This window comes from Tarenaya hassleriana, unplaced genomic scaffold (assembly GCF_000463585.1).
Source record: "Tarenaya hassleriana unplaced genomic scaffold, ASM46358v1 Cleome36, whole genome shotgun sequence".
Classification (NCBI taxonomy): domain Eukaryota; kingdom Viridiplantae; phylum Streptophyta; class Magnoliopsida; order Brassicales; family Cleomaceae; genus Tarenaya; species Tarenaya hassleriana.
In genome coordinates this window covers 559,455-580,936 of record NW_010966665.1, presented here as the reverse complement: position 1 = coordinate 580,936, position 21,482 = coordinate 559,455, and the positions used below count along the sequence as shown (strand labels likewise).

At 41.1% G+C, this 21,482-nt stretch overlaps 5 protein-coding genes and 1 long non-coding RNA gene across 8 annotated transcripts in view; 4 read left to right on the top strand and 2 right to left on the bottom strand.

The window, feature by feature from the left end:
- The first annotated feature begins 24 nt into the window (after positions 1-24).
- LOC104822304 (50S ribosomal protein L7/L12-like) lies at positions 25-1,420 on the top strand. The gene is made up of 2 exons (XM_010553462.2): positions 25-129; positions 575-1,420. Exon 2 carries the CDS (start codon positions 664-666, stop codon positions 1,237-1,239), a length of 576 nt encoding a protein of 191 aa, XP_010551764.1. The 5' UTR covers positions 25-129; positions 575-663; the 3' UTR covers positions 1,240-1,420.
- Positions 1,421-1,638: 218 nt separating this feature from the next.
- On the top strand, positions 1,639-4,543 carry LOC104822302 (DEAD-box ATP-dependent RNA helicase 58, chloroplastic). 2 transcript variants are annotated; one of them, XM_010553459.2, is made up of 11 exons: positions 1,639-2,102; positions 2,199-2,292; positions 2,416-2,529; positions 2,654-2,770; positions 2,897-3,001; positions 3,177-3,335; positions 3,435-3,503; positions 3,586-3,675; positions 3,758-3,898; positions 3,971-4,234; positions 4,320-4,543. In XM_010553459.2, the coding sequence occupies exons 1-10, from the start codon at positions 1,828-1,830 to the stop codon at positions 4,232-4,234; spliced, it is 1,428 nt and encodes a 475-aa protein (XP_010551761.1). In that variant the 5' UTR covers positions 1,639-1,827; the 3' UTR covers positions 4,320-4,543. The 2 variants fall into 2 exon arrangements, with proteins under 2 accessions (XP_010551761.1, XP_010551762.1); XM_010553460.1 differs by lacking the exons at positions 1,639-2,102; positions 4,320-4,543 and having other exon boundaries at positions 2,201-2,292; positions 2,420-2,529; positions 3,971-4,279.
- On the bottom strand, positions 4,335-7,729 carry LOC104822303 (glucose-1-phosphate adenylyltransferase large subunit 1, chloroplastic). Its single transcript, XM_010553461.2, has 15 exons — positions 7,303-7,729; positions 7,092-7,202; positions 6,807-6,977; positions 6,621-6,713; positions 6,469-6,552; positions 6,323-6,378; positions 6,105-6,198; positions 5,890-6,002; positions 5,735-5,807; positions 5,556-5,636; positions 5,322-5,408; positions 5,119-5,223; positions 4,932-5,038; positions 4,763-4,823; positions 4,335-4,640 (listed from the first exon to the last, which is right to left on the bottom strand). The coding sequence occupies exons 1-15, from the start codon at positions 7,537-7,539 to the stop codon at positions 4,539-4,541; spliced, it is 1,575 nt and encodes a 524-aa protein (XP_010551763.1). The 5' UTR covers positions 7,540-7,729; the 3' UTR covers positions 4,335-4,538.
- A 3,532-nt stretch (positions 7,730-11,261) lies between these two features.
- On the top strand, positions 11,262-15,605 carry LOC104822301 (protein phosphatase 2C 70). 2 transcript variants are annotated; one of them, XM_019203505.1, is made up of 13 exons: positions 11,262-11,505; positions 12,463-12,652; positions 12,802-13,002; positions 13,107-13,279; positions 13,364-13,522; positions 13,613-13,756; positions 13,857-13,918; positions 14,227-14,362; positions 14,500-14,594; positions 14,783-14,898; positions 14,965-15,094; positions 15,195-15,249; positions 15,321-15,605. In XM_019203505.1, the coding sequence occupies exons 1-13, from the start codon at positions 11,374-11,376 to the stop codon at positions 15,441-15,443; spliced, it is 1,716 nt and encodes a 571-aa protein (XP_019059050.1). In that variant the 5' UTR covers positions 11,262-11,373; the 3' UTR covers positions 15,444-15,605. The 2 variants fall into 2 exon arrangements, with proteins under 2 accessions (XP_019059050.1, XP_010551760.1); XM_010553458.2 differs by having other exon boundaries at positions 11,263-11,505; positions 12,454-12,652.
- A 759-nt stretch (positions 15,606-16,364) lies between these two features.
- LOC104822300 lies at positions 16,365-17,086 on the bottom strand. Its single transcript, XR_773165.1, has 2 exons — positions 16,819-17,086; positions 16,365-16,711 (listed from the first exon to the last, which is right to left on the bottom strand). It is a non-coding gene; the product is annotated as an uncharacterized LOC104822300 (long non-coding RNA).
- Positions 17,087-19,506: 2,420 nt separating this feature from the next.
- LOC104822299 (probable LRR receptor-like serine/threonine-protein kinase At1g67720) overlaps positions 19,507-21,482 on the top strand; it is a 7,083-nt gene continuing 5,107 nt past the window's right edge. The window contains exon 1 of the mRNA XM_010553455.1: positions 19,507-19,585. The gene's annotated coding sequence lies outside the window, so the exon portion shown is untranslated. The remainder of the gene's footprint in view (positions 19,586-21,482) is intronic.

Sequence of the window (21,482 nt, the reverse complement as noted above, 5' to 3'; positions counted from 1 at the left end):
GAAGTTCACCCTAGTGCTTCCTCGTGCACTCTCTCTCTCTGTCTCCCTCCCCCTTACCAGTGTTACCGTTTGGAGACGAACTCTTCGCCGCCGGCAAGACCTGCCGCTTGTACCGCTGTCACGCCGGAGGTAGGTCGCATCCGCTCTCTCTCGTTTCACATCATGTGTTGAGCCGTGATCTTGTCGTTTGATCTTTCATCTCTCTCGGTTTCTTCTTCGAGTACTTTGAATTTTAACATAATTTGCATGAGACTAGCTGGTGTGTAAGCATTTGTACATATGTCGAGCGAATCTAATACCATTTCAGCTCGTCGATTATGTTGGGATTTGTATTGCGTTGGAGGACAAATAGAGCTGAAATGGTTTTAGGGTTTATCATGGTTGTTGAACAATCCTAACTCCTGCTTCCTGATTATCCTTCCCCGTGTCAAGTCCAGTGATCTGTGGAGTTAAAATATGCGTCTGAAGTACTAAGAAATCTCTGCTTGAATCGAGACAAATCTATGTGTTTCTGAAATTTGTCACTCTCATTCTGGAATCTCAATGTTTACTCCGTTTTTTCTTTCTGGAACAGGGAGTTGTGGTGTTGTCCGATCAATAACGCCTTGCAATCATATGAAATGATTGTTCATTGAGTTAGTAATTGTTGCGAGAGAAGTAGGCATGAAGCTGATTTCACTTGTCAGAAATGTTCATTCTCGCCATTGCCGGCCGGAGGTAACTCGGTGTCTGCAACTGCGTTTCTTCCAGCATGACTTTGTTCCCAGAGACCCAAAATCCAAACCGAAGAAATACAAGTACCCGCCAGTATACGACCCGTATGGCCCGAGACCTCCACCTGCCGACAAAATCATAGAGCTAGCAGAGAGTATAGCCACCCTACCTCCAGAAGAACGCAGACTAATCGGCCCTATGCTTCATGAACGGCTAAAACACCCGAAACTCCAAGCTGTATCGACAGAAGGCATGGATGTCGGTGGAAAAACAGATTCTGGACCCGGAAAAGTCGAGGAGAAGAAGGAGAAGACCGCGTTTGACGTGAAGCTAGAGAAGTTTGATGCGTCGGCAAAGATAAAGGTGATAAAAGAAGTGAGGGCATTCACGAACTTGGGGCTGAAGGAGGCGAAGGAGCTCGTGGAGAAGGTCCCGTCCGTGCTTAAACAAGGGGTGACAAAGGACGAAGCTAATCAGATCATAGAGAAGATCAAAGCTGCTGGTGGAGTTGCAGTCATGGAATGATAGATTCTTTTCTTTGCTCCCTTTGTTTCTGGGTTCCTTTCCTTTTTATTTGCCTATCATCTTGTGCTGTTATTGGACACATGAGAAGTAAAGTATCTCCAAATCTAGGTGGGGAATGTTTTGTACGAATAATTAAGTGTTTTTTTGAGGATTTTTTTACCTTAAACTTCATTTCCCAGTTCTTTGTCAATGTCTAACTGTGTTTGCAAGTGATTATTAGAACACTGGTTACAGATCTGTCTGATTTGAGTACAAAGATTTGCCATTTCTATCAATCTGGTAAATTCCCATATGATTGTTTGGAAAACAAATGTCTTCATGATTCTCTCTTATTCAAGAAAAAAAACAAATTTTTATGCTAAAATAAAATCAGGAAATTTAGAGGAAAATAGTTGATGAGAAAAAAGATAATTGACCAAAACCTCATATTGGAGAAGTCATTAGGTGGTGTAAGCAGAGAAGATTAAGCGCCCAAACTAGTAATTTCCAAAGCCGATTTCGTTATCTTCTTCTCGGAGCAACACCCTGAACCAGAAACAAGCCGAACTTGAGTTCTCCTTCTCGACGGTGCTCTTTGTTTCCTCATCAATGGCGTTTCAACTTTTCTCCTTTACCCATCTCGCGCTCTTCCCTAAAGGCGAGTCCTTTCGTCGTTTGCTCTTGCCAACGCAAAAACCCAGTTCCTTTCACTCTACTTCTTTACCCACCACGAGCAAGGCTCTCCACTTCTCGCCCAATTCTCGAATCCTCCAAGCAGTTGCCGGTGATTGTTCGGGAACCAAAGAGAACGAAACCGATCAAGAGATTGCTTTGACTCTTCGAGAAATCTGCCAAGATTACGTGCCTGAGCACATTTTGCGCAGGCAAGTTTTTTTGTTGGGGTTTTTAAATTCTTATTGGGTTTTTGAATTGGAGAGTATTCCCCTTCACATTTGACTGAGCTTTTGGAAATGCTGCAGAATGGAAGAAATTGGGTATGTCGTTCCGACAGATGTGCAGCGAGAAGCTCTGCCTACTTTGTTTTCAGGGCGTGACTGTATTCTCCATGCCCAGGTCCCTTTCTTGCTCTGTTCATCTCTCTCGATGCTTATTTCTCATGTATTCTTTTGTGTTATCTTCATTGATTTTCTGTTAGTTTTGTTGGAGTGGCTAATTTAGACATGTTAGGTAATCTAGACAGGTTCAGGCAAGACATTGACTTACCTGTTGCTGATATTCTCTCTTTTAAACCCTCAAAGAGCTGCTGTGCAAGCTGTGATTGTTGTCCCCACGAGGGAGCTTGGTATGCAAGTAAGACTGGATATACATATACCCAAATCTTTCCTTTGATTCTGTTTCATATGCTATTTGGAAACAGGTGGCGGAATGTATGGTTTACAAGGGCAATTGAAGATGTTTCTGATTTTGAACTTAGGTTACAAAAGTTGCTCGGATGTTGGCTGCAAAATCATTGGATATGGAGGAAAAGGCATTTACAGTCATGGCTCTTTTAGATGGAGGAATGCTAAGAAGGCATAAAAGCTGGTTAAAGGTGTGACATCATTGTTTTGTCCTCGAGTCAGAGAGATTAATTGCCGAAAAGCTTACAGGTGTTCTATTAATTCAGTCACATGATTCACATTACAACATGATTTAATTCAGGGCTTTGTTCTTTCAGGCGGAGCCACCAGCTATAGTAGTTGCAACGATATCAAGTTTGTGCCACATGCTAGAAAAACACGTAATTAAGCTTGATTCCATGAGAGTACTTGTTGTAGATGAGGTAAATGCCCATGCATCGCTCTGTTCTTTTCTGCTCATAGACGTTGATTCGCTTTTGGTTTATTGCTCTTCAAGAGCATATGAAGAGGCTATATTCTGCATGATGTGCTTGTTTATGTTGGTCGATAGATGCTCTCTCACCTCAAGCTATCTTTTTTATTCTTCACTTTTTCTAGGTTGATTTCTTGTTCTACTCTTCGAAACAAGTCAGTTCTGTGAGGAGGCTTTTGACATCTTTTTCGTCATGTGATAAACGTCAGACGGTTTTCGCCAGTGCTTCCATTCCCCAACATAACCGTTTTGTACATGACTGTGTACAGCAAAAGTGGACAAAGGTTAGCTTATGGGTGAATGAATGATGGTTTTTTAATGTTGTAAGTACAATCCTGAAGTTGGGGGTTTTACACTGTTTTTTGGTTTTATGTTTCACCCAGGGCAACCTGGTGCATGTCCATGTCAGCGCAATTATGCCCATGCCGGGATGCCTTCTTCATAAATTTGTCGTAAGACTTATCTTGTTAGGCTTCTCCATCAGTATGTGCAGCCATGCACATCCTTTAGCAACTCTAATCTGTATTTTGGCAGATTTGTGGAAAGAATGATAGGCTTCAAGTGCTGCTTACCTTGTTAGAGTCTCATGCCCCTGAGTCAGCCATTGTTTTTGTTGGGGAGCAGGTTTGAAAACTTCGACCGCTCTCTGAACAGGGTTTCACCCATTACAAACATTTAACAAATGTTTTCTTACACTTATTTTCAGTCCGAGAAGTCGAAGAAGGCTGGAAATGCTCCTTCTACAACTATGTTAATTGAATTCCTCAAAACTTCGTACAAGGGCTTGCTGGATGTCCTCCTATTGGAGGAGGACATGAATTTCAATTCACGAACAGCTTCACTTACAGTAAGTGGTTCTATTGCCTTATCGCTGCTGGATTAATGCTTGTATTGTTACTAACCTTCATGGGCAACTCAGGAGATCCGCCAAGGAGGGGGTTTTCTTCTTGTTTCTACTGATATCGCAGCCAGAGGCATTGATCTACCAGAAACAACTCATATCTATAACTTTGATCTCCCAAAAACGGCTGCAGATTATCTGCACCGAGCTGGAAGAACAGGTAGAAAACCATTTTCTGATAGGAAATGCATTGTTACCAATCTGATCATGCTGGAGGAACGGTTTGCCTTGCAAAGATTTGAAAATGAACTGATGTTTAGCTGTGAAGAACTGATGCTGTAGGTATGGTCTTCATCATCCAATTCTTTTAATTTGCTCCTTTGTTTTTGTTTCCTCTTTTCCCAAGTTTATTTAATCGCCCATACAGATGAGTCGAAGCACCTTCAACTTAATGCGATTAGTTGACAGAACTTGGAAATATCCGTGGGAAGGTTTACATCATTATCTAACAAAATGGCAGTATGGCACTGAAAGCAGGATCATTTGCTTATAGAATCATGGGCTTTTCTTTATTCAGTAACCATACTTGTCCATCTTTTCGTTTTCTGTATTCTCATGGTAGGAAAACAACCTAGAATTCAATATATCATATCACCACCCCATCTCCAATTACTGAATTCTTGAAGATAACTGTAATACCAGATCTGATGTAGAATCCTTCAGATGTTCTATCTGCTTCCTGTATTCCCTGCAAAACAGATAGTATTTGTAGAAATTAAAAAAAGGGAAAGCCATGCAAGAGTTGCATATGTGCTAGCCCTTATAAGAGATTTGAGCATTGCTTCCATTTATAACCAAAAGAAAAGTTACCTCTGAGTTTGCAATGATTACATTCTTCCCTATTCTAGCATTCTTGTCTATTATGCAGTCTCTGTTGGGACAAAAGAAGGAAAAATAAAAAACAAAACAAAAGGAGGCATGAGATAGAGTAACTTAAAGAACTTCTTGAAGCAACCGAAAAGTTGATAGTTGTTCTTACTTTATCTTTGTGTTTTCTCCAATTCCGACGGGAACCCTTCCTTCAGCAAGCAATGATGCAACTTCTGCATCTGTTTCGTAGAAGTCTGCTCCAAGCATAACCGTGTCCTACAGTTTCCACTACATATAGATTACCTGAATCTGGAGTTCACTTCATTATGATTTAGAGAGAAGTTTCTTTTGCTTACCTTCAAATGAACATTATTGCTTATTCTAGATCTGATTCCAACAATGCTGTGCTCGATGATGCAGTTGGTTAAGAAACTTCCATGGGAAATGATTGAATCAATGATCTGCACTTGTGATTAATATATAATTAATCATGGAGAAGGTCCTAAATCACCGGACACCATAGAAATCAAAGAATTATATCTTGGCTTCTTTTACTTGCCTTACTGTTGTCTATTTTTGAAGGTGGCAGATTTCTCCTGGACGTGTAAATTGGCTTGGCTGCGTCGTAGAAGCTAAATCTCGGTGGCTGAAAGGTACAGATTTCTGACATATTAATGATATTGAATATGCCTATCTATGAATATCAAGTGATAGTTTTCAGCATTTCGGAGACTGAAAAAAATGGAAAGTTCATATAGTTGCACTTGCACAGGGGAAGATTTGTTTCTCTTACATGCTCAGTAAGGGCAAGGTTTGCTTCAAAAAATGATCTTATTGTCCCTATGTCTTCCCAGTAATCATTGAAGAGATAAGCCTGCTCAAATGCTCAAAATGTTTCGTACATTTTATCATATGATAGGGGATGTTAATCATAATAGATGTATGGTTATTTATGCTGAGTGGGGTGCTGACCTTGACATAGAATTCTTTAGCTGAGAAGGGTATGATCTCTGACCCAAAGTCATTAGCAGTTGGGAATCTCCATCTGTTTCCAAACAGCTTCAAGATTACATTTTGTATCGGTTTATTGGAATGAAAAAGATAGAATATGAAACCAGAGTCAATACCTCAAGAGGTTTAACAGTATTTCCTTCTTAAAGACATAGACCCCCATTGATGCGATGTATGGTTTCTTTTCAGCTTCATCCTTAGAAAGTCCTAGTACAGTTGTATCTACTGCCTAAAGCATGCCCAAGGTTAAGAACAATCTCCAAGAGATGTTTTCTAGAGATGCGTTACAGATTAGTAATCTTTTTTATGTGAACCAGAATTTCCAACATACCATTGCTTTCAGGTCATCTCCTTTAGGTTTCTCGCTGAAAGAGATGACTCTCCCCTTGCTGTCTATCTTCATAAGACCGAAATCTGATGCACGTCTACCATGTGACAGAGAATATATAGAGTGTATAAGAAATCATGACTTTGATGCTGCTAGTTGAAGGTGGTGAACAAAAAAATGAATCCAAGTGATGTTACCACTGGTGCTTTTTTCTGATTCACCTGTCATCTATTGGTATGCAGGAAATGCTTATATCTGCTCCGCTCTGCCGATGATTCTGCAAATGGGATGTTAAAGTTCAAGATCTGGGTCTCGGGTCAGTAATTATTCAGACAATCTGTTCAGAGAGTAGAGTTCTTGTCTGAACCTGTATAAAGTCCAAATAGTCCATTCTGTAGAGGTGATCTCCAGAGAGGATCAACACATCCTCTATCTCCTTGCTTCTTGGATCCTGTTGAGGAAAAAAAAGTGTTCAATCACAGTTCTCAGACATAGAGGGTTTTCCTGCAAAGACAGTACCTCGAAGAGCCAATGGAATTGCCGAACTGCATCTGCTGTTCCCTGAAACCACTTGTTACCAGCTTCTCCTGGAGTTTGAGTTGCTGCAAGAACCTGACATTTGAGAAAACCCTAAGCCATCCGGGCTGAATAAAGAACCAACCGAACAGCTGGTGCATCAACTTGATGAGATGTAAGAATAAGAACCTCGACATAGCCATCTCCAAAACCGACACCATTGGAGTTGTAGGCACGGGCAAGGTGCCTGTTCAGTGATGCTGAGTTGAACTGCGTGAGAATGTAGACTTTGTTGATGCCACTATTGATGCAGTTGCTCATTGGAACATCGATCAGTCTATAGGCTCCCCCTATAGGGACCTGCATTACGTGTTATGCTTTCCATTATAACGCAGAAAAAATCAGCACTACTGGTTTTTATTGCAGATTGAGCTGTAATAACGCGGAGATGTTGTGTCCCTTTTGGAAACTCACGGCGGGTTTGGCACGGCGTTTAGTGAGAGGGAAGAGACGGGTTCCGGCTCCGCCTCCAAGAATGACAGCGACGACAGTTCTTGAATCCCGTTTCTCGTCGAGATTCCGTAGCTGCAGATAGATACGATGTTCAGGCATAGTTGTTACGAGAACTTGATCCAAGACAGAACAGAAGCAGAATAAGCAAAAGGGGGTTTGAACTTGATAAAACCTTCGATTCGAGTGCTACATCAGCTAAGGACATTAAAACTCTCTTCCGAGCGACGTTCTTAGGAGGTAAAAGACGAAAACTTTGCGACTGGGTCATCGTGTTGAGCTTCTTCCCCATGAGTTCGCCATTGCTGAAGCTTCCGAGCTTGATGCTGTTCTTGCGCGTGTTGAACCCAGTGGTGACGCGTGGATGGCTCTGGGCAGAGAAGGAGACTCTGCACTCAGCAGAGAACACCATGTTTTAGCGGGAGGTGGTGCCAGTGAAGAATCAAGATCTGAGTTTATGTGAAGTTGGGGATGGAAGGGAAGGGTTGCATGGACATGGAGTGCATGCATGTGAGTGTTTTCGGAAGGTTGGGGCCCACCCTATCTTGATGAAATTACAGCCACCACCTGTTCTCTTCTTGCTGATTTTGCTCGATTATATATATATATATTTTGTATGTATTTGCCCTTTGGTTTTGGAATATTCTACTGAAAAATATGCGAGAGAACAACTTATGGAAAGGACTTGGTAAAATATCTCTGACGCTGGATCTCGTTTGGATTCATATTTACCCAAACTGAAATTTCAACGAGAACTTGGTTAAACAAAAGCCCTAAGAGACCATTTTGTCTTCTTTCTGTACTTCTCGAAGTGCTATTGTTTCCGGTTTTTCTCCATCAATGGCGTCATCACCATCACCATCATCATCATCATCAGTACTGATCTGTATTTCCAGATGAGGAAGACAGTCTTCTCACAGGCATCAACATCATCAGTACCGAACATCTCAGAAGTCAGAACTCGACAACGCTAACGCCGAACAAGAGCGCGGAATGTCTTGCCGAGGAAATAGCACACGACAGGCTCCGACACTGTTCCAGGAACCGAGCTTCAGTTCCCCAACTGCCCATCCCTTCCGTCGAAGTGCCACTTGAACGTCTCCGACACAAGAGACGGCTCCATATAATGCCCGCCTGCCTGCGTTCCTCGCCTCGACCCGACCCTCTCCAACTTCACGAGATCTCAGTACTCGTCCAGTCTGAACGATTCCAAGTTCGTGGGAATCAGCATCAGTTCTGAAGGTGACTGGACCGTGGTCGTGCTCGCTAGCTTCTCACCTTCTTCAACTGATACTTCGCTTGTTGAAATAGAAACAAAATATGGAGATTTGATATGATTGATAATAATTAAACGCATTATATCAATTAAGAATAAAATATATATCGTGTCAATTATATTTTGCCTTATTTGTTTCTTTCGTATCTTTATTTCCTTGTATCTATGATCACCCGATTCACGAACAGTACTAGTGTTTGTTTCGTCACTCATTGTTGTACCTTGCAAAACAATCAAACGTTAGATAAAACAGAAAGAGACAAGGAAAAGGATGATGAGAGAACCTCACAACCACTAGAATAGTGTTTCGCTCAATTTTGTGTCACTCAAGCTCTCATGTTTCTTCTGTATGTCTGGTTTGCACTAACAACAAACTCAATAGATCAAGGAAAAGTATTCAGTTGACAAATCGCACACTATTTCCACGACCCAACACCCTTAGATAAACCGTCCAAGTGTATACGAAGACAAAATATTCAATGTAAGAAAACACGATTTTTTGTTTCTCTTCTTTTTGTGCAAGACGAAATCAACTTCTTTTTCTTCTCTCTTTTTTTTAACTCTTTTTTTTTCTTTTTTTCTTCGATTCTTTTTTTTCTTTTTTTTTTCACTTGTATATCTCTTCTGTTGAAATAGAAACAAAATATGAAGATTTGATATGATTGATAATAATTAAAGGCATTATATCAATTAAGAATAAAATATATATCGTGTCAATTATATTTTGCTTTATTTGTTTTTTTCGTATCTTTATTTCCTTGTTTCTTTCAATAACTTTTTCTATAAATGTATGGATTATTTTCATTGTAATGTAATAAGAAGAAGAGATGTAGCAATAAAAGTGTTTCCGTTCTTTTATATTTTGTTCTTTCTTTCTAATTTAATTTCCGCACTTTATTTTTCAATATCGCTTTCAGAGCGCTTCCATGGCTACTCCTTCTCTGCCTCTTCTTGTTCTCCTGCGTTACTTCTTCTTCTTGTTTTAAGTCTGAGCTTAGAAGACAGCTGAAAAGTGGTTTTGTGTTCTCCACAAAGGTTGTAATGTCCTGTGGTTCTGAGCTCAGTGTGTTCTCCACAAAGGTTGTAATGTCCTGTGGTTCTGAGCTCAGCAGTGTCTCTTCTTCTCAACTCTTGTCTTTTTGTCGTGGTTGAAGAAGAAAACCATTTGATTCCCTTGCTGTTTTCATTTCGATTTGGTAATTTCAGTTCTGAACCGGTTCGATTCTTAATCGATGGACCGAACCGAATATTTATGAGGCTCGATTCAAAACTGACTTATTCGGTTCTATAAAAATTGTACTAAATTAGGACCGATTTTATCCTAACGAATTATTCTACGGAATATAAAATTTTGATTCTTGTTTGATATTCATATAACAAAATCGTTTTGAAACGAATTGACTAGTTTGGAACGATTTTCGGTTTTAGTTTGATACAATTTTATAGAACTAAATAAACCATTTTGGTTTTCGGTTTGATATTCAAATGATTCGGTTCAAGAAAGATTTTTTGATTTTATAAAAATTATATCAAATTAGAATCGAATGTGAAATGGTTGACTTCAGTTTTTGATTTGGAACGGTTATGTTTAGGGCTGGGCATTTCGGTTCGGTTCTTCAGAACTGGACCGAACCAAACCGTTAAAACAGTATTTTTCTCGACCCGAAACCGCTGTTATTTACCGAACGGTACCATTTTTAGAGAATCAAATTTTTCCGGAACTGAACCGAACCGAACCAAACTTTAAAAATCCCGAAAAACTGAATATTTTTAAAGGAAATCTATCATTTTTTTAATAAAACCCGGAACCGAACCAAACCGATACCGAAACCGAACCGAACCGAATACAATAAAAAACCCGATTGGTACCTATTTTTGTAACACCGAAAGAACCGAACCGATTCATTCCGTCCCGAACCCGAACCGTTTCCCGAAACGCCCACCCCTGGTTATGTTACATAAATATCAAATAAAAATAGAAAATAATATTTACACATATATATTGGTATATTATTCATATTTTGGTTCATAAATTATGGAATTCGGTTTGGTGTTTGTACGATTCGGTTTGAAAATAATTTATTCGGTTAGTGTCAGGTCCATCTCGAACCGAAATTTCTACCCTACTCTCTCTATTTTGTTTTATTCTCCTGTAAAGATTATGATTAGAGAAAAAAGTCGTGTTTGCATGCCGAGATTACAAGGGACTAAAAGGTGGATGTTTTAGTGGAGTTATTTATAAAATATACTCCAAACGAATCATATATAAGGGGATTTGTTTGATATTCTCCGCTCGATTCATGAACTTAGTATATTAATTAGTCTATACTTAGATAATACGTCATTTGATATACATTTTTTTTATAATCATAATACTTCTCCGCACCTTTAGTCCGACTACATCCACCTTAGGCACGAGACCAATCTTCGCATATGGATCATTTTGGTCCAGAAATTATATCATTTCCCACCAATAGAATCGAATCCAGAACCTTGAAAATAAAATTTTCAGCTTTCAAGCACAAATATTTGGGTATTTGGTGTATTACACATTAATAGTTATATGTTTTTTTTTGTGTTAGCAAAAAAAAATATAACAACATAAATGTGAGGATAAAAACATATCAAAGTACTAGAATTCATAGTTATAACTAGCAAGTAATATAATACATATACGTTTTTTTTTTAAAAAAAGGTTTTGTGAAATAATGGAGAAATAAAAAAGATTTTTTTTTTCATTTTTTGGTTTAAAAAAAAATTGAGAAGCTTGTCCACCAAAATTATACTGAAAATGGGCAGTAGTCTCTTCAAGTGCGTATAAATAGAGTAAAAACACAGCACAACAGTTCCAAAAAAAATAAATAAAGGGATTAAGACAGAGGAAGGTGAGAAAATTTCAAAGCGAGGTTCTCGGGAACTAATCAGGAAGAGAAGGTGCGGAATCGGAGAGAGAGAGCGAAGACGAAGGCGATGTTCGAGATGACCATTTCTGGAATTTTCATGGTGCTTATGCTGCTTCTCATCTCCTTCCTCATCATCTTCGCTTGCAAGCCATGGCGCTTCCTTTCCGGCCTCCGATCCTCCAGCCTCTCCGCCTTCAAGGTACCATCATCTCTCCCTCTCTCGTGTTCTATCTCTGTCTCTCTTCAACGTCGCACGATCCCTAGCACGATGATCGATCGTGAGTTCGAAAAGCTTGATCATATTAATGACCTCATTTTCGTCGTTGGTTCACGCTATTCGCATTGTCCTGATTTGTAAGAATTCGGAAAACCTAGATTCTGCGAGTATTTCTTGTTTTTCTCTCTATTCGTGAGTTTAGGGATCGTGTCAACGTAGGTTGGGTTTTTACTGAAGAATGTGTGAATGAGACACTGCTTCCGAACCTGTGAATGTCGGAGAAATTTCGGCCCCTTGATAGTGCCTGCTCTCCTGATGAGATTGATTTGTAGCTCAAATTCAGATGGATTCGTCTAGATTAAGATTTTTGTACCTGGATTTTTCTGACCTGCTAAATATGTAGGAAAACTGTAACTTCCAAGAAGCCAAATTGGCTATCTTTGGATTTTTATCATGCCTGGTCTGTGGCAGTAATCAATCAAGATTTTGACGAGATTGCGAGTTTCTAAACCTGTCGCTGTTGCATGTGGACCAATCCCGTCATTTGGAAACACTTTAACTTTTCGATCGTGAACCTGTTCATGCCAGAAGTCTATCTACGAGGAATATATTGTTTCTGTGTTTGGTGCTTGGTGCGTATCTTACTGCCCCAAGTGAGGCTCTATTCGCACTGGAAATTCCACGTGATTTCACATATATTTCACTTATAGTATAATTTGATCTGATGCCGTCCTTGTGCAATTGCTGTATGGCTTGGTTAACATAAGGTTTTGTAAGAACTATATCCGGAAAGTTATTATTAGATTCGTAAGATCTGGAAATCCTTTCTCTACTGAAGTGAGTTTCTCAATTCTTGGCTACAGAAGATCCAATCTATAGAACCCTTTTGTTTTCAGTCAGAGTCTTAAATCTTGATACTTTTCGACGCAGTCTCTGCAGGCAGGGGATCTACAAAGACCCCTAGTATCTGATGATGGAAACTTGGTCCAAGGCCAAACCAGCGAGTTAACGAGGGAATATGACCTCGAGGGAGCTTGCTACCAAAATGAAGGGCTTTTGCATTCATCTCTAATAGAGGAATGCGATTACAAAGATAGGATTCCTTCTTCCTCTCCCCATTTCAACCACGGTAAGCCTTTCCATCAGAGAGAATGATTGAGTCTACATCGTCATATCCTAAGGAAAGTTGGCAATTAGTATGAGACCATCATCTTTGTGTTATGAACTATACACATTCATTGTTATTTACCTTGTCGATCTGGTTTTTCGCTTCTGTAGGCGAAAGCTTGGTGGTAGAAGTGATTTCTGAACATTTTGGGGACGTTTCGCTGGGCCAGACGCTTAAACAACAAGCTGAAAAAGGTCAATTAGCAGAAGTGAAAAAGTCCGATTGGCAGGATAACCAAAGTCAAAATTTGAAACATGATCGAGAAAGTGATGGGCTTAGGGAGCTTTCTCTGAAACCGGTCAAAGATAAGAGTAAATTCTCTTGCTTTTGCCAATCCTAGTGGTGTAGTGCAACTTGTACTACCTTTTTGTTGATTGTGCAAGACATATATCATATCTTTTTGTTAGAAGTGCAGGAAGTTGGCTGTCTTTGGAGGTCATTTCTGGTCCCTCTATTGGGCTTCAACTTTCTGTGGACTCCACAAGTACGAAGCTGCCCGTGATCCTTGGGAGGGTTTCTCCTAGTCATTTATTAGTGAAAGATGCGGAGGTTTCTGGGAAGCATGCTCAAATAAACTGGAACTCCAATGTAATGGACAGTGTAAATTCATTTACTTTGCTTCTGCAGGTCTCTCATGCATTATGTATACTTCGTGCCTGAGTTTGGTTTCAGAAATTAAAATGGGAGCTGGTAGACATGGGTAGCCTAAACGGAACATCCTTAAACTCTCGGTCAGTTAGCCATCCTGATTCAGGTAGCCGACACTGGGGTGACCCAGTTGAGCTTGCAAGTGAAGATATATTAACTCTGGGTACAACCACAAAGGTCTTTGTAAGTCGGCTCTAGCAAATGAAGGTTCTTGTATGTGATTTTTCATTTCCCTTAGTCGCTCTTTTATGCAACTTCGTTCATCTTTGGAAGGTTTGCATCTCAAATCAGAATGAGTATCAGATGCCCTTCAGGATTGGCGTGGCCTCAGATCCCATGGCTTTACGTCGAGGAGGCAGGAAACTTCCAATGGAAGATGTTTGCTATTACCAGTGGCCGCTTCCTGGGGTTGACAAGGTTCCCTGGATTGCTAATTTCCTCAACTAGCAGGGACGTTGCCATTTTTTTGGGTTCAGCTGGCTAATAGATATCTATATACATATTTAAACTGTTGCAGTTTGGCCTGTTTGGTGTTTGTGATGGACATGGAGGGTCAGAGGCCGCTCAAGCTGCAAGCAAGTTAGTCACTTTTTCCAACTTTCGTTCATTTTTTCATATTTATCGTTTCCTGACAAATTCCTTATTTGTGCGCTTTCCTTTTACATTTATCCTTCCAAAGCTGCTTAGTTACTTGGATGTTAGTTCATTCTGAGAATGGCTGCAGTATGCAACTTATCTAACATTTATCTGGGTTCTCGAAAAATTATCGTGTTTCCTTTACTTTATCTTAATGAAAGTTCAGTAGCTGGAACAACTATCTTTTGAATTATCTTCTTTTAGGTACTCTTAGAACTTGAAGACTTAACCTAAGTAAACTTCAATTCCAGATTTTTCCCCGAGATTTTGGCGAATATTTTGTCAGACTCGGTGAAAAGGGGTAAAGTATTATCACAACGTGATGCTTCGGATATCCTTAGGGATGCCTTTTCAAAGACAGAAGCTTGCTTGGATCACCTTTATGAGGTTGCTTCCTGTCTTGTCCTGTTCTGTTTTCTTTTTTCCTTTTCATTTTGCTTTTTGGTGGTTACATTCCCTTATGACTTTGGCCTGGAATTTTTTCATTGCTTTCTACTTTCTATGAACCAGTCTGTCTGATGCAGGGTTGTACAGCAACCGTTCTCTTGGTTTGGGAAGATGGTGAAGAAAAATTCTTTGCACAATGTGCTAACGTTGGGGATTCAGCCTGTGTTATCAAGTACATACGGAAATTTATCACTCTTTTAAGATTCGTAGTTGTTGTCTGTGTCTGAAGTAGAAACTCGTGGAAGAATAATTTAGCAACTCTTAATTCTCAAGCAGTGTTTTTCTCAGACTTTCCAATGGCTTCTTTGTTTATCTTTTTCCTTGTTTTGAATGATTAACGATTTGGTTTCTATATGGCAGTCTCGATGAGAAATACATACAGATGACCGAAGATCATAGACTGACTAGTGCTTCTGAGAGACTGCGGATGCAAAAAGTAGGATTGCCTCTGAGAGATGGGGAGAGTCGACTCTTTGGTAAGACAGGAATTTAATTCTTTAACCGTAGTGGAAGGTCCTTGAACAATCCGATTTTTTTTTCAGGTATAAACCTTGCTAGGATGCTCGGAGACAAGTTTCTGAAGCAACAAGATATCCGTTTCAGCGCCGAGCCATATATAAGTGAGCCAGTACGACTTGATCAAGCGAGAGATGTATTTGCTCTGCTGGCAAGGTTGACGTTAATTACCTTGAAGAAAAAAAAAACTCTTTTAACTTTTTTTTTGTTTCTGGGATTTGGCTAAAAGAATGAAATGAAAATGGATGTGTGGCAGTGATGGACTATGGGACGTGGTCAGTGTGAAGAAGGCTGTCCAGCTTGTTCTTAAGGTAAAACTACTAATCTCTCTCATCATTTGATAGGTCAGGTCGTGTCTGAATGTGTTGTGTTAAAAAACCAGATGAGAGAGGAGGGAGGAAGAGAGGATGAGGCTGAGGAGATCGCAAACAGTCTGTTGAGAGAGGCTCGGACAATGAGGACAAAAGACAACACTTCCGTTGTTTACTTGGATTTCCACATCTGATGTATGTATATGCTCAAAAAAAAAAAAAAAAAAAAAAAACGAGGCCAGTCACTTACTGTTAGTAATTTAGCATCAAAACCTCAGGTTACAGAGTGTTAGGTCAATGTCTATGTTTGGTCTCGTATCTTTTAATCATAATGATGATGATCCTTTGAAGCGTTCTGGAGGTCTGGGAAACGATCAAACGGCGTCGTTTTCATTCATAACCATTGAGCCTAAGGGTGGCCAATTCGGGTTTCGGTTCGGGTTCAGTTCGGTTATATTCGGGTTCGGTTATTTCGGTTATAGAAAAACTATAACCATTCGGTTTTTATATAAATTTCGGTTCGGTTATTTCTCGGTTCGGATTCGGTTCGGTTTTGGTAAAAAGTTCAATTTTTCAAAGAAATTATCGGTTATTCTCTCGGTTTTTTCGATTATTTTTTATTCGGTTCGGTTTCGGTTTCGGTTTTTCGGGTTTAAGGAAATCATAACCGTTCGGTTTTGATGTCGGGTTCGGTTCGAGTAGGGGTGGGTACGGGCAGGTACCCGGACTTTTTAGGGTACCCTTATCTCGATCTCGGTCTCGTCGGGTTTTTGAGAGAAATGTCTCGATCTCTATCTCACAAAACCCGGGTACCCGAGATTCGGGTACCCGAGACACGAGTTCGGGTTCTCGCGATACCCGAACCCGTGTAAATTTTTTGATGTCGGGTTCGGTTCGAGTAGGGGTGGGTACGGGCAGGTACCCGGACTTTTTAGGGTACCCTTATCTCGATCTCGGTCTCGTCGGGTTTTTGAGAGAAATGTCTCGATCTCTATCTCACAAAACCCGGGTACCCGAGATTCGGGTACCCGAGACACGAGTTCGGGTTCTCGCGATACCCGAACCCGTGTAAATTTTTTAAAAAAAAAACTAAACAAATATACAAAATCAATACATCAATAACATAAAATCCATACTCCAAAATATATCCAAAATACAATTGAATAAAATCCAAAATATATCATGATTCATGAGTAAAATTTAAACATGGATCTGTTTGGAATCATCATTCCCTCAAACCTAAATGGGTTAGATGCAAACCCACATGAGATTCATGTCCAAATTCACAATTTTTCCTGAGAAATTTCACCAGATTTTACGTAAACAGGGCCCTCTACGCGGTCGTCTCTTCTCGATCATTGACTTGGAAATTGATGCGTGTGAAGAATGAGAGTATCTCCCTAGCAACTTGCTTCGGCTCTTTCCTCACTCCGTCTTCGGTTACAAATGTTTTCCGCACTATCTAGAGCATTCAAATTTATAGTGAATCGAATGGAAAAATTGGTAACTAGAAGGATTTGGTAACCGATACGACAAAGAAGACAAATCGATAGCAACGCGCAAAAGTACCTGAATCTCCGGCGAATGACGAAGGAGGCGCAAGGCGGAGAAGGACAGACCGAGGGCGATCGTTTTCGCAAAGAGAAGGAGACTCGCAACAGCAAACACGTGAACGATGATCGATTTCGCTTCTGCAAACGGATAATGGAGAGAACGGCGAACAAAGGCGAACAAAAGCCAGAGAGAACGACGATCGTCGACCGTTTCTGTAAAGAGCCGCCGCAAATACAAATGAGAGAGAGAGAGAGTGAAGTGATGGTAAATTAGGGTTAGGGTTATTTGTGTGTGTGTATTAAATAATAAAGGATATTTTTGTAGTTTTTGAATTTTCCGGGTACCCGTGAGATAACCCGAGATAAAATTATTAAACTCGAACCCGAACCCGAAACTCGGGTTTTCTATCTCATAAAACCCGAACTGTGTCTCAACGTCTCACGGATATTGAATCCCGGGTACCCGCGAAATAAGGTACCCGGAAACCCGCGGATCTCGGGTAAAAATGCCCACCCCTAGATTCGAGTACGGTTATGTCTTATTCGGTTCGGTTCGGTTCGGTTATTCGGTTAATAACCGAAATGGCCATACACAATTTCATATGCGGTGAGGTGAGGTGCAATATTGTTCTCAGCTAATTTTGATGTTTCTTGGTCTTTGTTGTCTCAAGACAAAGTCTGACGATGTTCGATGATAGGTTGGATTACCCAATCGTGTGTGAAAAAAATAGTAAAAGAAAGTGAACAGAAAAGATGATGCAATTGATAAGCCCATTGTTATGGAACTCAGAAGAACCGACATACATACACACATGTTTTTAAGGGCCTGTACGGTTATGAAGTGGCCTCATGCAATAGATGTGAAAATAAAATCTTGAAAATAATCATGGGCCGAGTTATACAATGGGCCTGAGTCAAGTTGTAAAATGGGCCGTGAGATTCCCGCGTTAGTCACAACAGAAATAACGGAGAGAGATTTTTCAAAAAATTGGAAGAGTCAAATGTCTCTGACCTGTTCTTCTTGTTTCCGCACCATCACAGCAGGTCAACCCTCATTTTCCCACCTAAACCCCTCTCTCTCTCTCTCTCTCTCTCCCATGCCAACTGCCTTTCCTCCTCCGCCGTCATTCGCCGCAATGCTCCTCCTCCTCCTCCTCCTCCTCCTCCTCCTCCTCCTCTTCTGTCTCTTCTCCTCCTCTCTCTCTCAGCTCTCTCCTCCCTCAGGTCTCTCTCTCCCCCTGGTGTATGTATATCTGTGTGTATATATCTCTGTATATATTCCTAATCCGATTTTGAATTTCCCAGCGATTCTGATCGATTGCGGCTCCTCCGGTCCCTCCGTCATCGACGGCCGCCGATGGCTCTCCGACGAGGGTTTTGTCTTCGCCGGAACGCCGAAGAACATCACCATCGCCACTTCCGGGAACGTGCTCGACGGAACGTTAACCACCGTAAGATCCTTCCCTCTCGGCGGGGGCCTTCGCCGGAAGTTCTGCTATGTCGTAAGCGTCTCCCGAGGATGGAGATACATGATCAGGACGACCTACTATTACGGCGGAGTTAACGGCGTTGATTCTCCGCCGGTTTTCGATCAGATTGTTGACGGCCTTGGCATCGAACTTCATCGCACCTCGGACGGCATGTTCCTCTCACAACAAAAATACGTACTCGACTTACTCCGCGACACAGGGAAACTTGGGGCCAAACCTGTGACAACACCACTAGAGGCGGCCTACAAACAACAACGCGAGGGGGAATGTTTCCCGGATGTCACACTTTATCGGCGCGTTGTAGGTAAGTTAATTTATTTAACTATTACAAGGCCTGATATTTGTTTCTCCGTTAACCAGGTTAGCCAGTGGATGCATTCGCCAACCAAGGATCACTGGAACATGGTGAACCGAATTCTCAAGTATCTCAAGGGAACTCCAACTAAAGGCCTATGGATGAAGTGCAACAATGACGTCGGGATCACAGCATACTGCGATGCAGATTGGGCTGGAGACAAGAACGATCGGAAATCAACCACGGGCTACTGCACATTCGTTGGAGGAAACTTAGTGACGTGGAAAAGCAAAAAACAAACGGTGGTCTCAAGATCGAGTGCAGAAGCAGAATATAGAGCAATGGCTAACACTACATGCGAGATTATTTGGTTAAAGCATCTCCTTGATGACCTCGGGATTACTCCTACACTCCCGATACCTCTACACTGCGACAACCAAGCGGCGATGTATATAGCAGCTAACTCAGTGTTTCATGAGAGGACGAAACACATAGAAGTCGATTGTCATCTCATTCGGGAAAAAATCGTTCATGGGATCATCTCCACTGAGTACACCAAAAGCTCGGAACAACTCGCAGACATCTTCACCAAAGCTACGGGCGCATACATTCTGGATAAACTCCTCGGCAAGATTGGCCTCATTGATAATCGAGGTCCAATCTTGAGGGGGAATGTTGGAGTCGACACTATGGAGATACACGAACAGGTCAATGACGATGATCTTGCCTCTGAGTTGGGCAATTCTCATATGAGAATCCGTGATTGAATGGCTGAGAATATGCTAATATATTCTCAGTTCCCACAATAAGGAAAACTTCCAATCTGTACAAATCTGTTTCCTTATCCTATTATGTTTCTCTTAGTATATGTACGAGTCATTGTAAACACCAACATTTATCAGAGAATAAGAGTATTCTTTTCTTCCTTCTGGTTGCTCATCAAACCTAGCTTTTCCTCTTATTCAATTGTGCAGCCTAAGGTTCCGAGGGTCTTTCACATGGTATCAGAGCCTCAGGGCTACTGATTGTTTGCATCTTTCTCGGAATCCCTGCATTTCTCTCTGTTTTTTTTTTCCCTCCCCACATACTCTGATTTTTCGTTCTATTTTTTCGGCCTAAGCATGGATCTGAATGCCCCGAAAACAATCCCTGTGCTTCTCACAGGAGACAACTACTTCTATTGGTCTAAAGCCGCTAAGGCTATTCTCAAGAGCCGTGGCCTTTGGGAACATACAACCAAAACGCAAGCCACGCCTGAACCTGCTGCAGCAGATGGAGAAGCTCGGACTCGTACAGATCCGACCATTGATTGGGTGAAAGACGACAATCTCGCCCTTGCCATTCTTCAGAGTTCGTTGGACTCTAATGTTCTCAGATCATTCATTGCCTTGGAGACTACTAAGGAGCTTTGGGAGGCCCTTCAAAATGTCTATGGTAATGTCAGTAATCTCTGTAGAATCTTTGAACTCAAGAAACGTATGTTTGCTCTGCAACAGAATGGCAAATCTTTCAATGCAATCCATGGAGAATTCAGCTCTCTCTGGACCGAGTTAGAGGAATTGCGCCCTCCTACAGTGGACATCAAGGCATTCAAAGATAGGTTGGAGCAGGATAAGGTTTTCTCAATCCTTCTTACCCTTGACAGTTCGTATAACGACCTCATATATCATATTCTTCGACAAGACAAGCTCCCGAAATATGATGAAGTCTGCATGATGATTAAAAGGGAGGAAGGAGGACATAACCTTTTTGCAGGTCCAAGCGAGTTAGCTCATTATCGCCGAGGTCCGCACCAGTTTTCTGCAGCTTCTGCCCAGGGTCGTGACCGACGCAATATCTCGTGTGATCACTGCAAGAAGCAAGGTCATTCCAAGGAGCGATGCTGGCTTCTCCATCCTCACCTGAAGCCTGCAAGGTACAAGGAATCACCAACCACACGTGATCAGGCGATGACAGCAGCCGCTACAACTCTGTCCTTTACGCCTGATGAAGTCCAAGGTTTTAAGCAGCTTCTCCTTGCCATGAAGGACAAGGAGTCGGGTAATGTTATTTCTGATCCCGCGTTATCTCTTAATGCATCTCTTATTGTTGATTCGGGAGCCACTAACCACATGATTAGTGATCCGACTCTGTTACGTGATCTTCGCAAAATTTTGGGAAAGGTAAGTGTCGCCGACGACCAAACTGTGCCGATTTTAGGACAAGGCCAGTTAACTGTTTTTGACAAACATGTTCCTGCGTTTCATGTCCCGGATTTTCATACCAATTTACTGTCCATTTCTGCTCTTACAAATCAACTCAATTGCTCGGCTACTTTTGATTCTAACCAAGTTATATTTCAGGATATTGACACCGGCAAGACACTTGGAAAGGGAATCAAGAAGGACAACCTCTATGTGCTAGACAATGTTGATTCTCTTTCTGAGCACGCATTTGTTTCTCTGTGGCATGCAAGACTAGGCCACCCTCATGATAGAGCTCTCAAGATGCTTGTTCCTAACTCGCGTTTAGATAGCTCTCTTTGTGAGGCGTGTGTGTTGGGAAAGCATCGCCATAGTGTGTTTCCGCATTCTACTACTCGTTATGAACATTGTTTTGATTTAATTCATTCGGATGTTTGGACATCTCCCATTTTATCTCGGGATAATAAAAAATATTTTGTTTCTTTCATTGATGAGAAGTCCAAATATACGTGGATTTACCTCTTATCAAACAAAAGTGATGTTTTTGATGTTTTTAAAATGTTTCATGCTTATGTCACTAACATCTTTGATTGCAAGATTAAAACTCTCCGAACGGACAATGGTGGAGAATTTATGAATCGGAAGTTCCATGCCTTTCTTGCGTCTAACGGTATTACCCACCAACACTCGTGTCCCTACACGCCTCACGAAA

Excerpts from the sequence above, each read along its gene's own strand:
- LOC104822304 (XM_010553462.2), top strand. The coding sequence starts at position 664 with ATGAAGCTGATTTCACTTGTCAGAAATGTTCATTCTCGCCATTGCCGG.
- LOC104822302 (XM_010553459.2), top strand. The coding sequence starts at position 1,828 with ATGGCGTTTCAACTTTTCTCCTTTACCCATCTCGCGCTCTTCCCTAAA. Across the intron at positions 2,293-2,415 it reads ACTGTATTCTCCATGCCCAG|ACAGGTTCAGGCAAGACATT; the intron begins GTCCCTTTCTTG and ends TAGGTAATCTAG. Across the intron at positions 2,771-2,896 it reads GGCATAAAAGCTGGTTAAAG|GCGGAGCCACCAGCTATAGT; the intron begins GTGTGACATCAT and ends TTGTTCTTTCAG.
- LOC104822303 (XM_010553461.2), bottom strand. The coding sequence starts at position 7,539 with ATGGTGTTCTCTGCTGAGTGCAGAGTCTCCTTCTCTGCCCAGAGCCAT. Across the intron at positions 6,978-7,091 it reads AACGCCGTGCCAAACCCGCC|GTCCCTATAGGGGGAGCCTA; the intron begins GTGAGTTTCCAA and ends CACGTAATGCAG. Across the intron at positions 6,379-6,468 it reads ACTATTTGGACTTTATACAG|AATCATCGGCAGAGCGGAGC; the intron begins GTTCAGACAAGA and ends TCCCATTTGCAG.
- LOC104822301 (XM_010553458.2), top strand. The coding sequence starts at position 11,374 with ATGTTCGAGATGACCATTTCTGGAATTTTCATGGTGCTTATGCTGCTT. Across the intron at positions 11,506-12,453 it reads CCAGCCTCTCCGCCTTCAAG|TCTCTGCAGGCAGGGGATCT; the intron begins GTACCATCATCT and ends TTTTCGACGCAG. Across the intron at positions 13,919-14,226 it reads GCCGCTCAAGCTGCAAGCAA|ATTTTTCCCCGAGATTTTGG; the intron begins GTTAGTCACTTT and ends CTTCAATTCCAG.